The 14,287-nt window shown below is 48.3% G+C and overlaps 1 protein-coding gene across 15 annotated transcripts in view; it reads left to right on the top strand.

The window, feature by feature from the left end:
- The window catches only part of LOC144596779 (nesprin-1-like), a 468,061-nt gene that overhangs the window by 281,972 nt on the left and 171,802 nt on the right, over positions 1–14,287 (top strand). For all 15 annotated transcript variants that reach the window (XM_078405564.1, XM_078405576.1, XM_078405565.1 and 12 more), the window contains 4 exons: positions 724–909; positions 4,336–4,458; positions 6,672–6,854; positions 8,865–9,008. In XM_078405564.1, coding sequence (XP_078261690.1) covers positions 724–909; positions 4,336–4,458; positions 6,672–6,854; positions 8,865–9,008 — 636 coding nt within the window. The remainder of the gene's footprint in view (positions 1–723; positions 910–4,335; positions 4,459–6,671; positions 6,855–8,864; positions 9,009–14,287) is intronic.

The following is a 14,287-nucleotide window of genomic DNA, read 5'->3' as shown; positions in this document are numbered from 1 at the left end:
TTGATCATCTGATGTTAGCGTATCAGTACAAAGTTCAGTCTGAAGAAGGGTCTCGACCTGAAACGTCACCCATTCCTTCTCTCCTGAGATGCTGCCTACTCATCACCAATCCAACTCAGTCACTAGATGTTACTGATCGTGGTATTCCCCACAAGCTCAGACTAAGTTCATAAGTGATAGGAGCAAAATTAGGCCATTCGTCCCGTCATGTCTATTCTGCCATTCAATCATGGCTGATCTATCTCTCCTCCTAATGGCTGATCTATCTTTCCTCCTAACTGCTTTCTACTGGCTTCTCCCCATAACACCAGACACCCGTACTAGTCAAGACTGTGTCTATCTCTGCTTTAAAAATATCCATTGACAGCCTCCACAACCTGCTGTGGCAAAGAATTCCACAGATTCATCACCCTCTGACTAAAGAAATTGCTCCCCAACTCCTTCCTAAAGAAACATTCTTTAATTCCGAGGCTCTGGTCCTGAACTCTCCCACTAGTGGAAACATCTTCTCTATCCAGGCCTTTCACTGTTTGGTAAGTTTCAATGGGGTCCCCTCTCATCCTTTTAAGCTTCAGCGAGGAGAGGCCCAGTGTCGTCAACCGTTCAGCAAGTGTTAACCCACTCATTCCTGGGATCGTGTGTCTAGGAACTAGCAAACTAGTCGCAGGATGCACCACGATGTCCCAAGGACATGTCAGTCCAAGTTCTTTGTTCCTTCTTTAGGCTACTCTCCGAGAATCCGAGGAAATCCAGAGCGACCTGCAGGCCATGAGTGAGAAGCTGGAGAGCGTCAGCGACGTGTATCAGACGGCAGCCACGTCCCAGCGGGTGAGCGACCTCCGCCAACAGACCGACGACCTCCAGCAGCTCGTGCGGACCCGGCTACAGAGCCTGCAGGATGCGGCCAAGGTAAACCAGCCTCCTGATTTATTGAATGAGAGTGAATTGTACTTCAACAAGGCCTCCTAATGCACCAGGGTGGCAAATTAACACTAAAGGAAGAGTTGAGATTTGCACATTCATGAAAGGACATTGAATTAGGTTCCTACCAGAAAAGAAAAAAATCCTTGTTTGATTATTGTGGCTCACCAGAGTGAATTTAAGACTGAAAGGTATAATCTTCAATGTGAAGCAGGCTCTTTGGTCAATCAGAGTTTAGATGCTCCATGAGCCTTTACTCATTCGCTTCATCCTACACTGTTCACACAGTTCTCTGCACAGTTCCTCATGTACTTGAGCAACTTCCTCCCGAAGACAACGATGTTGTTTGGTTCAATTTGGTACTTGTCACTACATTCTCAATGCTTTCTGGGTAAAGAACTTTCATCTGAGTTACTTATTGGATCCATTGGTGACTGCCTTTTTGGGAAAACATTCATTTGAGTTATGTTCATCTTGTTGTACATTCACGTTTCTAAGGATGTGACACCTGCAGAAGGAACACCAGTATTTAATTCATCCTTGCTGGAGGATGGAAATGATGGTTATAATAAGAGAAGGGAGCAACTTTACCACTGTTGTGTGATTTTTTGATCCTGATCACCCCCCCCCCCCACCAAAGGGTCTTTTTCCAGTTACAGCCCTCACCTGACCACACTGAGCAAGTCAATGAAAACTTGAGGTGCAGTGCTTTCCTCTTCATTAGATGCTTCCTTGGCCTCTATTCAGAATCCTTTTACAGAGAGGAGATAATGTATGCGGGGAGTGTGATGGACAGCCAGTGTGATAGCCCCTCGCCTAGATTTTCTCCAAAACCACATTACATACCTCCCATTGCAGGACTTTCCTCTGTACATAACTAGTCAAAAACCATAATACAATAAAGCAAAATTTGACACAAAATGCCGGAGTAACTCAGCGGCTTTGTGTGTACTTTGAAGTGGTTTGGTGCTTCTGCTCCTGCTTCTGTGCGGATTGCCAGAAGAGGTAGAGTGGGAGAGTCAAGGACCAGAGGCCATAGCCTCAGAATAAAAGGATGTGCTTTTAAAAGGAGGAATTTATTTAATCAGAGAGTGGTGAATCTGTGGAATTCATTGCCACAGAAGACTGTGGAAGCCAAGTAAATGGATATTATAAAGGCCGAGATTGACAGGTCCTTGATTAGTACGGGTGTCAGGGGTTGTGGGGAGTAGGCAGGAACGGGGTACTGATTGAGAATGATCAGCCATGATCACATTGAATGGTGGTGCTGGCTCGAAGGGCCGAATGGCCTACTCCTGCACCTATTGTCTATTGTCTATAAGGCAGGAGGATGGGGTTGAGAGGGAAAGATAGATCAGCCATGATTGGTTGGCGGTGCGAGCTTTAAGGGACTGAATGGCCTAATTCTGCTCCTATGACGAATGAACTTATGAAGAGAAGAGACTGAGATGTGGCGTGCTAGAGATCATGAAAATTATCAAGCAACAAGAGGAGGAAAGGGTGTTTACACTTGTGTGGAGTCAAAAACAGGGAAGAGAGGGGTGCATAAATATGATCGTCCCTTATCGACTAAGAAACCCAAGATCAGCTTTGTTTTATTTCTGTTTTTTATACATAAGTGAAATTATATTCTGAAACTTTTAATGTTTTTGGCAATCTGTCAATGGGAAAATATGTGAATATTATGTGAATATTTTGTGAATGTTATGAAACTTCCCTGCTGCTCCCAGAGAAAATGTGTAATGACTGACTTTCTTTATCCTGAATTACTTGGAGATCAAGGGGTGTCATTATTATTCTTGGTTTTACAAAGATTTTGAATGGGAGACAAGTGTTTTTTTTGTATTTCATTGCATTTCGTGTCGCACTAATGATCTTACTTGTCAGTGGGGAAACATTAGACTTCATGGAGAACAGTATGGTGGATTTCCATCACTGAAATTTAAGCCGTGGATCCATTTTAAAGACTGGTGTCTACTTTTCTGATGCTTCAATCCACAAATTGAGCACATTGTGTTAACATGCAGCAGTGTGGAAATCCAAAATCCAGCAGAGGGTTCATATTTATTCCCTGGCAATCATCGTGGGGTCTCTTTCAGTAGTGGTAATAAACTCTTTAGTGAAGTGGATTAGCTTCTTTAAAGTTATGACTATTGCAAGGTATTACCTTATGACTCTATGACTATTGTAAGGTATTGCCTTACAATGTTCATTGTTCAGTTTCAGGTTTGTCTTCCAAAGTAATAACAGACAAATTTAAAAAAAAACCATAGTGGAGGTACAGGATTGCACTCTGGATTGATGTAATGATGTATGTACAGATGGGGCATGTTGGTCAGTGTGAGCAAGTTGGGCCGAAGGGCCTGTCTCCGTGCTCTTTGACTCCATGCGAGGGGGAGGTCAGAATGCCGGGAACCATCTTAATCAGATCTCTAGCATCTGCTGTTCTGATCTTTCGGAGTTTTTTGGGCAGAAGGAGAATTGAGTTGAGTGATAAATACCTGAAACTATATTATTTACTTGCCTTCCCTGGTCAATTATCAAGTTAATGAATTGCATTGCACCCGTAACATCATAAAACGTCTCGATGCGCTTCAGAGGAGCTTTAGCAGACGATGACATTGAGCCACCTTACACGTAGATGAACAGGGATGTCTGGGAGGAGATGCGGGAACCAAAGAGGTTGACGGAGGGAATTCCAGAGTTCACAGTACAAATGAATCAATGCTGGAGAAACATGGCATCACATAAATTCCTGGGGAGGATGACTGAGACTGATTGATATCTGTGAACCGAAAGAGCTTGTGTGAGATCAACCAGGAGAAAGCCAGAAGAGAATTGTGGACGCAGCCCAGATCATCACACAAAACAGCCTTCCTTCCATTGACACCATTTATACCACGCTGTCTCGGCAAGGCCAGCAGCATAATCAAGGACAAGTCGTACCCTGGCCACTCCCTCTTCTCCCCTTTCCCATCAGGCAAGAGGTATAGAAGTGTGAAAACGCACACATCCAGATTCAGGGACAATTTCTTCCTGGGTGTTATCAGGCAAATGAACCATCCTACCAACAACTAGAGAGCGGTCCTGAGCTCCTATCTACCTCATTGGAGACCCTCAGACTATCTTTGATCAGACTTTGCTGGACTTTATCCTGCACTAAATGTCATTCACATTATTCCCTTTATCGTGTATCTATACATTGTGGATGACTCAATGGTAATCACGTATTGTTTGTCAACTGACTCGTTGGCACGCAACAAAAGCTTTTCACTGTACCTCGGCTTTTGCTCTCGATCAAAAGAGGGATTGCTGTGCAAACCCATCACTGCAGACTGAGCGGCAATGGCCAAATGCCGCAGGTAACTCATTGATACGTTGACTTCATTGACCAGCTTTGTGCACCTCACACAGGACATGGAGCAGTTTGAGACCGAAGTGAAGAGCCTGCAAGCCATGGTGAAGCAGGCCCAAGTTACTCTGACCTCTCCTGAGCTCGCTCGCCTCTGCCTAAAGGAGCAACTCTTCCAAAGACAGGTACCAGATAATGACCAGGACTGCCACAGAAGTGGGTCATTTAGAACTTGTGCTTGCTTTGGCTCTTTGAAAGAGTGATCCAGCTAGTTACATACCCTTGCTCTTACACTACAGACTTGCAAATCGTCCTTCCTTCAGGATTTAGTCAACTCCCTGTTAGTGAATCTGCTTCCACCATCATTTCAAGTTAGCCACCGCTGCCGGAAAAAAATCCTTCCTTGCATCCTTGCATATTGAGCTGAGTATCTTAAATCTATGTTCCTTAATTCCCCATATGATTGCCAACGAAAGCAATCTATTCAACCCAAATCCCATATAACATTATGAAATTTTTGCAAACCGCCAGCAGGTCAGGTAGAGTGTGCAGAAAGAGAAGCAAAGTCAACTCTTCAGGCCGAAGATTTGAGGAAGGGTTATTGACTTGAAGCATTTGCTTTGCTTTTCTCTCTGCGGATGCTGCCTGACCCAGTGTTTCCATTGCTTTCTCCTTTTATTTCAAATTTTTACCATCTTGCAGGTTCTGATTTGCTCTAAGGACAATAACCCTTTCTCTGTCCCCTGAGTCAGAACTAAACCTGGAGGAGCAGTGTTTGGTTTTTATGCCCCATATGCATGGAACAAACTCCCAGAAAACTGCATTCTCTACATCGGCGAGACCAAATGCGGGCTCGGCGATCGTTTCGCTCAACACCTTCGCTCAGTCCACCTTAACCAACCTGATCTCCCGGTGGCTGAGCACTTCAACTCCCCTTCCCACTCCCAGTCTGACCTTTCTGTCATGGGCCTCCTCCAGTGCCATAGTGAGGCCCACCGGAAATTGGACGAACAGCACCTCATATTTCGCTTGGGGAGCTTACAGCCCAACGGTATGAACATTGACTTCTCCAACTTTAGATAGTTCCTCTGTCCCTCTCTTCCCCTCCCCCTTCCCAGTTCTCCCTCTATCTTCCTGTCTCCACCTATATCCTTTCTTTGTCCCACCCCCGACATCAGTCTGAAGAAGGGTCTCAACCTGAAACGTCACCCATTCCCTCTCTCCTAGATGCTGCCTGACCCGCTGAGTTACTCCAGCAATTTGTGAGACCCAGAAAACTGCAGGTCCACTGCAACTCTCAGTTCTTTAAAATCGAGGCTGAAGACTTTGCTGTTTGATGTTGCCTTTTATTAAATCAAATAATTATTCATTTCTTACACTGCACTGTAATTTTTATTCTTGTGTTTTATACCTGTCTTATTTAATTTTAGTTTGTTTTTATTTTCTATTCTCTTTAATGACTGGTTTTAATTGCTTTTAACTGCTCTTTAATGTTTTATGTAAAGCACTTTGAATTGCCTTGCTGCTGAAATGTGCTATATGAATAAACTTGCCTTGGCTTTAATCCCTCATCTTGCTACATGACTGATCTTATTTAGCAATACCACCATTCAAAGAAACAAGGTGAGAAGTCTCCCTATTGGGTCATGAACACATCATATTAAGATGCCTGGCAAAATTGTTATTAGCTGAGGCAAGGCTGACTGTTCTTATGCCTCCCACTTGGTCATCAAGGCCTGTATGTGGACAAGTCTTTCGATGTGGCTTTCACAGATCTGCAGAGCCAAAACATCCATTAACAGGCCAACTTCTTTGGCACTGACCCGTGATGTAACTGCACCACATAATTTACCCCCCAGTGTAAACAAAAACAGATGCCCGTATTCCTGGTGATTTACCACATCAGTGTATGTGCTGGAGTGTTAGTCCTAACATGGAGACTGCCTCTGATCACAGCGATGGGGATCTATTGGCAGCTAGGGGTGCCATCGTGACTGGTCAACATGAATGCAGGATGGCACTGTAGATCCATATTGTTGTTGATTACCTATCCCCTACATGATGCACTGAGATTCTTACCAGTTCATGAGTTCCATTGGTTTTTTCCTTTTGGAGATTTAAAGGTGATTGATTGAGAAGCCTGTCCAAAATAACACTTCTGAAGCTGGATGGAGATGGACGGCAGGCCCTTTAATATGAACGTGAATGGGTTGGGATCCCAATGGAAACCAGGCTTCATCCTAAACCTCTGTACAATCCCATCTCCCATTCCACACTTCTCTTACAGGAATTTTGAGGCATGACTGTGGAATTACTTTCAGATCCACGTCCAGCACATGGTTCGGGTGCGGTGCATCTTTCCAGACTGACAGCCTGCTTTCTTTTTTCCTCTGCCTAGAGGTTGCTGGCTGACATGGAGGGCTTCAAGCAGAAGGTACAGGCCGTGCAGAAAAACCAGGCCGCCCTGCGCATCCCGGAAGAAATCGTCACCAACCTGCCCATCTGCCAGACGGCTCTGAGGCTGCAGCAGGAAGCCAGTCGCCTGCAGCACACCGCCATCCAGCAGTGCAACATCCTGCAGGTGGGCTTGCATCAGGTGCAGTCAGAGTCTGCAGCGCTGCATTGTTTACTACTGTAAGTCAGTCGGGGTGGGTGGGAGATCGGGGACTGCAGGAGTTTAGTTTGGAGGTACAGCGCGGAAACAGGCCCGTTCGGCCCTCCCGGTCCACGCCGACCAGCGATCCCCGCACATTAACACCATCCTATACCCACCAGGGACAATGTTTACGTTTACCAAGCCAAATAACCTACATACCTGTACGTCTTTGGAGTGTGGGAGGAAACCGAAGATTTCGTAGAGAAAACGCAGGCGGGTCACGGGGAGAACGTGCAACAAACTCCGTACAGACGGCGCCCGTAGTCGGGATTGAACCCGGGTCTCCGGCGCTGCATTCACAGTAAGGCAGCAACTCTACCGCTGCACCACCGTGCTGTCCACTGTGCCACCGTGCCGCCCACAGTTGGGTGGGTGATGCAACTTGTCATTGAACCCATGTCATTGAACAAGATGGCTGACCCCTTTTCTCCACACTGGCACAGTGGGCACACTGCATCCCCTCACCACTTGCTTCTTCAACAGCACCTGGCAACCCATGAGTTCCATCATCCAGAGAACAAAAAGATCAACTGCCCAGGTTGCTAGGCAGTCACGAGGCAAAGGGGAGGCGCGAATGATCAGTTCAACAAATGGTGCTCTGGTGGTGAATCTTACTCAGTTTCAGTTGCAAGTGAAGCAGAAACATAACCATGTTGGTTGCCAAACATTTTAACTCTCATTCCTCATTCCCATACTGACTTTTCTGTCCTGGGATTCCTCCATTGCCATAGTGAGGCCACACGCAAATTGGAGGAACATCACCTCATATTCCACTTGATTAGCCTCTAACCCAACATGATGAACATTGAATTCTCCAATGTTAGGTACCCCTCTCCTTCCTGTTCCCCTGCTACTCTGGTGCGCATCCATTTCTCCTACTCCCCCTCCTCCCCCCCCCCTTTCCCTGTCCTCTTCCACCTAGACCCCTCCCTCCGGCTTTACATTTCATTCCTCTTCTCTCCTCATCTGTCAGTCATTGGTCTCTTTTTTAATTTCTAGCCTTCCAGCCTTTAGTTGTGCCAATAACCCCTCTCCCCACCTGCATCCACCTATCACTTTCCAGACTCTATCCACCCTACCTCTTTTCTACTTTGCTCTTCCCGAGTACAATCAATCTGAAGAAAGGTCCCGACCGCCTGTCCATGTCCTCCACGGATGCTGCCTGACCCACTGAGTTACCCCAGCACAAGATTCCAGCAGCTGCTGTTCCTTGTGTCACCATTGTGGCGGTCCCTGGGGATCAGGCCACACCTTGGGTCAGCCCCCTCGTCACTTGACGGACAGGCGTAAGGGGTTAAAGGTCAGCCCGTTGGGAGGTGTGGTTCATCCCTAGGTGGACTACGCCGTGAGCAGGAGCTCACAGCCTAATAAAGACCGTTATGCCTGTCGTCCTGCCTTTTCTCTGGCCTCCGCCAGGCCACTCCACCATAATCATTGATGTCCACAAAATTATTTTCGGATGGGCCCTTTATGTTTGCAACTGTGGCGCAGCGGTAGATCTGCTGCCCGAGACCCGGGTTCGATCCTGACTTTGGATGCTGTCTGTACGGAGTTTGCACGTTCTCCCCGTGACCGCGTGGGTTTTCTCCGGGTGCTCCTGTTTCCTCCCACATTGCAAAGACGTGCAGGTTTGTAGGTTAATTGGCTTCTGTAAATTGTCTCCAGTGTGCAGGATATAACTAGTGTACGGGTGATCGTTGGTAGGCACAGACTCGGCGGGCTGAGGGGCCTGCTTCCACACTGCATCTCGAAAATAAACTCAACTGGGGAAAGTTTATTCCTTTTCTCCGGAGATGCTATCTGACCCGCTGAGTTACTCCAGCTTTTTGTGTCCGTCTTTGGTGTAAACCGGAGATCTGCATTTCCTTCCTGCGTAAACTGGGGACAGTTTGTCTAATAGTAAGCAATCATTTTGCATTTCACTTTGTGCTGCAGGAAGCAGTGATTCAGTATGAACAGTACGAGCAGGAGATGTGGCACCTCCAGCAGCTGATTGAAAGGGCCCACCGGGAGATCCAGGAGAGGCCCGTGTCCACCAGCAACATCCAGCAGCTACAGGCCCAGATCTCCAGGCACGAGGTAAATGCACAAACAAACCCCGCGCGTAATTCAACACAGATCTCTAAAGGACAGTTCAGCCGTTTGTAAGAGGTTTGTTGCTCCCAAAGGCATCAGGTTAGACAGCGACTACTTATGGAGGATCTGTGGTGATGCGCCAGGGCTGTTGTCTTATAGCGCCAGAGATCCTGCTTTGATCCTGACCACGGGTTACGTCTGTACGTTCTCCCAGTGACCTGTGTTGATTTTCTCCGGGAGCTCTGGTTTCTGCCCACACTCCAAAGACGTGCATGTTTGTAGGCCTATTGGCATGGTAAAACTGTCCGCAGTGTGTGTAGGATAGTGTCAGTGTGCGGGGATCGCTGGATCGGCACGGACTCAGTGGGTCAAAGTCGGGCCTGTTTCCACACTGTGTATCTAGACTAAACTAAGACTGTTGTACACCCAGTGCTGTAGCTGTCCCAAAGTGTTTCCTGCCCAATTAAAACCTTTGAAACACAGCCACTTTTTCTAAAACAAAAGACAAACTGCTTCAGCAGGTCAGACAGCATCTGTAGAGGGAATGGACAGGAACGTTTCTGGTTGAGATAGACAATAGACAATAGGTGCAGGAGGAGGCCATTCGGCCCTTCGAGCCAGCACCGCCATTCAATGTGATCATGGCTGATCATTCTCAATCAGTACCCCGTTCCTGCCTTCTCCCCATACCCCCTGACTCCGCTATCCTTAAGAGCTCTATCCAGCTCTCTTGAGTGCATTCAGAGAATTGGCCTCCACTGCCTTCTGATACTTAGATACTTAGATTGGTGAAGGATAGGCAACTCGAAATATCACCTATCCATTGAGTCTGAAGAAGGGTCCCGACCCGAAACATTCCCTATCCATTCTCTCCACAGATGCTGCCTGATCTGCCGAGTAACTCCAGTACTTTGTGTTTTGCTCGTGACTCCGGCACATGCAGTCCTTGTGTCACCTTTTTTCCTAGAAATTAGCAGCCAACCTCTGCGTAGCAAAATCTCGTAAATATGAACCTAATGTCCAAATAAAATGTATTTTATTAAAATGATGTAATTATTACAACAATACATTTTAATAATAATTACTGCACTGGATGGATGCTGCCATTTGGTCTGTCTTGTCAGAGCTGCTTGTTTGAAAGGCTAACTGTATTGGTATAGGTAAATTATTGTCACGTATCGCAAGGTAGAGAGAAAAGTTTTTGTTTGCATGCTGCCCAATTAAATCAGACCATACTATACGTGAGCACAATCAAGCATACTCAAGTAGATAAGTGATAGGAGCAGAATTAGGCCATTCGGCCCATCAAGTCTACCCCGCCATTCAATCATGGCTGATCTATCTCTCCCTCCTAACCCCATTCTCCTGACTTCTCTCCGTAACCCCTGACACCGGTACTAATCAAGAATCTATCACTGCCATAAAAATATCCATTGACTTGGCCTCCACAACCTTCTGTGGCAATGAATTCCATAGATTTACCACCCTCGGACTAAAGAAATTTCTCCTCATCTCATTTTCTTAAAGGAACCTCCTTTAATTCTGAGGCTATGACATCTAGTCCTAGACTATTCCACTAGTGGAAAAGTCATAGAAACATAGAAAATAGGTGCAGGAGGAGGCCATTTGGTTCTTTTATAATTGTATACGTTTCTATAAGATCCCCTCTCATCCTTCTAAATTCCAGTGAATACAAGCAGTCCAGTCTTTCCAATCTTTCCTCATAGTTCCTCATATTGCTCTATTCGGTAGGTTTCAATGAGGTCCCCCCCCCCTCATAGTATAAAAAATAACTATGATTAATCCTCATGCTTGCCTTTGATGGAAGCAGTCTTTAGTATTCGTTGCGATAACGTCAACTACGCTCAAGAGGCTCAACGCCATGAAGGACATAGCAGCCTGCTTGATCGGCACCCCGACCACAACCCATTCACTCACTCCACCACCCACCAACACACGGGAGCAGCTGGAGTAACTCAGCGGGACAGGCAGCATCTCTGGAGAGAAGGAATGGGTGATGTTCCAGGTCGAGACCCTTCTTCAGATACCTGGACAGGACAGGTCTAAAGGGATATGGGCCAAAGCAAAGGCAAATTGGACTAGTGTAGATGGGACATGTTGGTCGGTGTGGGCAAGTTGGGCCAAAGGGTCTGTTTCCACACTGTATGAGTCTATGACTAAACCTGTCTCATCCATGCACCTGTCCAAAACGTTTCTTAAACGTTGCGATACTTCCAGCCTCAACTACCTCCTCCGGCAGCTCACTCCACACACCCACCACACTCTGTGATAAAGTTACTTCTCAGGTTCCTTTTACATCTTTCCCCTCTCACCTTAAAAGTGCAACACCATGCTGGAGGAACTCTGCAGGTCAGGCAGCATCTGCGGAGGGAAGTTCTGAGACCCTTCTTTGGACCATTTTGCCCATTCCTTTCCACATCTGCTGGCTGACCCAATGAGATTCTACCGGCGGTAAAAGGAAACTGCAGATGCTGGAATAATGGTGCAAGACACGAAGTGCTGGAGGAACTCAAAGGCTCAGGCAGCATATGTGGGGGGAATAGGGAAACGACGTTTCGGGTGTGATCAGTCTGAAGCAGAGGGTCCCTACCCGAAACATTGTCGGATATTCTTGCTATTGAGGGCGTGCAGCGTAGGTTTACTAGGTTAATTCCCGGAATGGTGGGACTATCATATGTCAAAAGACTGGAGCGACTAGGCTTGTATACACTGGAATTTAGAAGGATGAGAGATCTTATCGAAACGTATAAGATTATTAAGGGTTGGACACGTTAGAGGCAGGAAACGTGTTCCCAATGTTGGGGGAGTCCAGAACAAGGGGCCACAGTTTAAGAATAAGGGGTAGGCCATTTAGAACAGAGATGAGGAAAAACTTTTTCAGTCAGAGAGTTGTGAATCTGTGGAATTCTCTGCCTCAGAAGGCAGTGGAGGCCAATTCTCTGAATGCATTCAAGAGAGAGCTAGATAGAGCTCTTAAGGATCGCGGAGTCAGGGGGTATGGGGAGAAAGCTTCCGGAGGAGGTAGTTGAGGCGGGTAGTATCGCAACGTTTAAGAAACGTTTGGACAGGTACATGGATGAGACAGGTTTAGTCATAGACTCATACAGTGTGGAAACAGACCCTTTGGCCCAACTTGCCCACACTGACCAACATGTCCCATCTACACTAGTCCAACTTGCCTTTGCTTTGGCCCATATCCCTGTAGATCTGTATCTGAACCAGCAAACCAAGGCAGAAAGGAAGCGACAGAGAGAAAGAGAGAAAAAAGATAGAGAGGAGAGGAAGAGAGAGGGGAGGGAGAGGGGGGGGGGAGAGAGAGAGGGGGGGGGAGAGAGGGGGGGGGAGAGAGAGAGGGGGGGAGAGAGAGGGGGGAGAGAGAGGGGGGGGAGAGAGGGGGGGGGAGAGAGGGGGGGGGAGAGGGGGGGGGAGAGAGGGGGGGGGAGAGGGGGGGGGAGAGAGGGGGGGAGAGAGAGGGGGGAGAGAGAGGGGGGGAGAGAGGGGGGGAGAGAGAGGGGGAGAGGGAGGGGGGGGAGGGAGGGGGGGAGAGGGGGAGAGGAAAGAGAGAGGGGGAGAGGAAAGAGAGAGGGGGAGAGGAAAGAGAGAGGGGGAGAGAGAGAGGGGGAGAGAGAGAGGGGAAGAGAGAGAGGGGAAGAGAGAGAGGGGAAGAGAGAGAGGGGAAGAGAGAGAGGGGAAGAGAGAGAGGGGAAGAGAGAGAGGGGAAGAGAGAGAGGGGAAGAGAGAGAGGGGAAGAGAGAGAGGGGAAGAGAGAGAGGGGAAGAGAGAGAGGGGAAGAGAGAGAGGGGAAGAGAGAGCGGGGAAGAGAGAGAGGGGAAGAGAGAGAGGGGAAGAGAGAGAGGGGAAGAGAGAGAGAGGGGAAGAGAGAGAGGGGAAGAGAGAGAGGGGAAGAGAGAGAGGGGAAGAGAGAGAGGGGAAGAGAGAGAGGGGAAGAGAGAGAGGGGAAGAGAGAGAGGGGAAGAGAGAGAGGGGAAGAGAGGGGGGGAGAGAGAGGGGGGGAGAGAGAGAGGGGAAGAGAGAGGGGGGGAGAGAGAGGGGGGGAGAGAGAGAGAGGGAGGAAAGAGAGAGGAAAGAGAGGGGAGAGGAAAGAGCGGGGGAGGAAAGAGAGAGGGGGAGAGAGAGAGGGGGGAGAGAGAGAGAGGAAAGAGAGAGGGGGAGAGAGAGAGGGGAAGAGAGAGAGGGAAGAGAGAGAGGGGAAGAGAGAGAGGGGAAGAGAGAGGGGAAGAGAGAGAGGGGAAGAGAGAGAGGGGAAGAGAGAGAGGGGGAGAGAGAGAGGGGGAGAGAGAGAGGGGAGAGAGAGAGGGGGAGAGAGAGAGGGGGGAGAGAGAGGGGGGAGAGAGAGGGGGGAGAGAGAGGGGGGAGAGAGAGGGGAGAGAGGGGGGGAAGAGGGGGGAAGAGGGGGAAGAGGGGGGGGAGAGAGGGGGGGGGGAAGAGGGAAGAGAGGAAAGAGAGGGAGAAAGATTCTCCTCGTTTTCTCTCTCTCTTTCTAGGCGAGGAAAGCTCTTTCTCTCTCTCTCTTTTCTGCCCTGAGAGAAGAGGAGAGAGAGAGTCGAGGAAAGAGAGTTCGAGGAGAGAGAGGGAGGAAAGAGAGGACGAAGAGAGAGAGGGACGAAGAGAGAGAGAGAGAAGAAGCTCGCTGGCGTCTAAGCGAGTCGCCCCGGCGATCCTCGGCATTGTATCAGTGTGCCGGCCCATCCACGCTGTAAAGTGCGCCCTCGACATTGGGCCGTCACTGGTTGAAGTAATATCTCCCAAATTAAGCCTCAGCGCCTTGTGACCGCTGTTTCTCCAGCTGTGGCCGCCTGTCTCCCAGTGAGTAACGCACCTTGATCAATCGCCTCTTTGCTGCCAGTTTTGCAACCCAACCCCACCCCTTCCTCTCTTTTTTTGTTGTTAAAAGGGACTTGATGGTAAAGAGACCACTGGAACCGGTTCCTGTTTGTGCAGAGTGCCTGTAGAGGTTGTCAGCTCATGTTCTCACACCCACCCCTCTCCCTCTCCCTCTCTGTGTTGAATATCCTGCAGGCGGGGCCAGTCTGTTGTCGCTTGGTTTCAGACACAGAGAGAGGAGAGAGACGACCTCATTCATGGAGGAGAGAGAGAGAGAGAGAGAGAGAGATAGCGGGAGACAGAGAGAGAGGGAGAGAGAGAGAGAGAGAGATAGCGGGAGACAGAGAGAGAGAGAGAGAGAGAGAGAGAGAGAGAGGGGGGCATTGAAATAGATAGAGAGAGAGAAATAAAGAGAG

The sequence above is a fragment of the Rhinoraja longicauda genome, chromosome 9 (genome assembly GCF_053455715.1).
Source record: "Rhinoraja longicauda isolate Sanriku21f chromosome 9, sRhiLon1.1, whole genome shotgun sequence".
Classification (NCBI taxonomy): Eukaryota; Metazoa; Chordata; class Chondrichthyes; order Rajiformes; family Arhynchobatidae; genus Rhinoraja; species Rhinoraja longicauda.
This window is presented reverse-complemented; position numbering and strand designations above follow the sequence as displayed.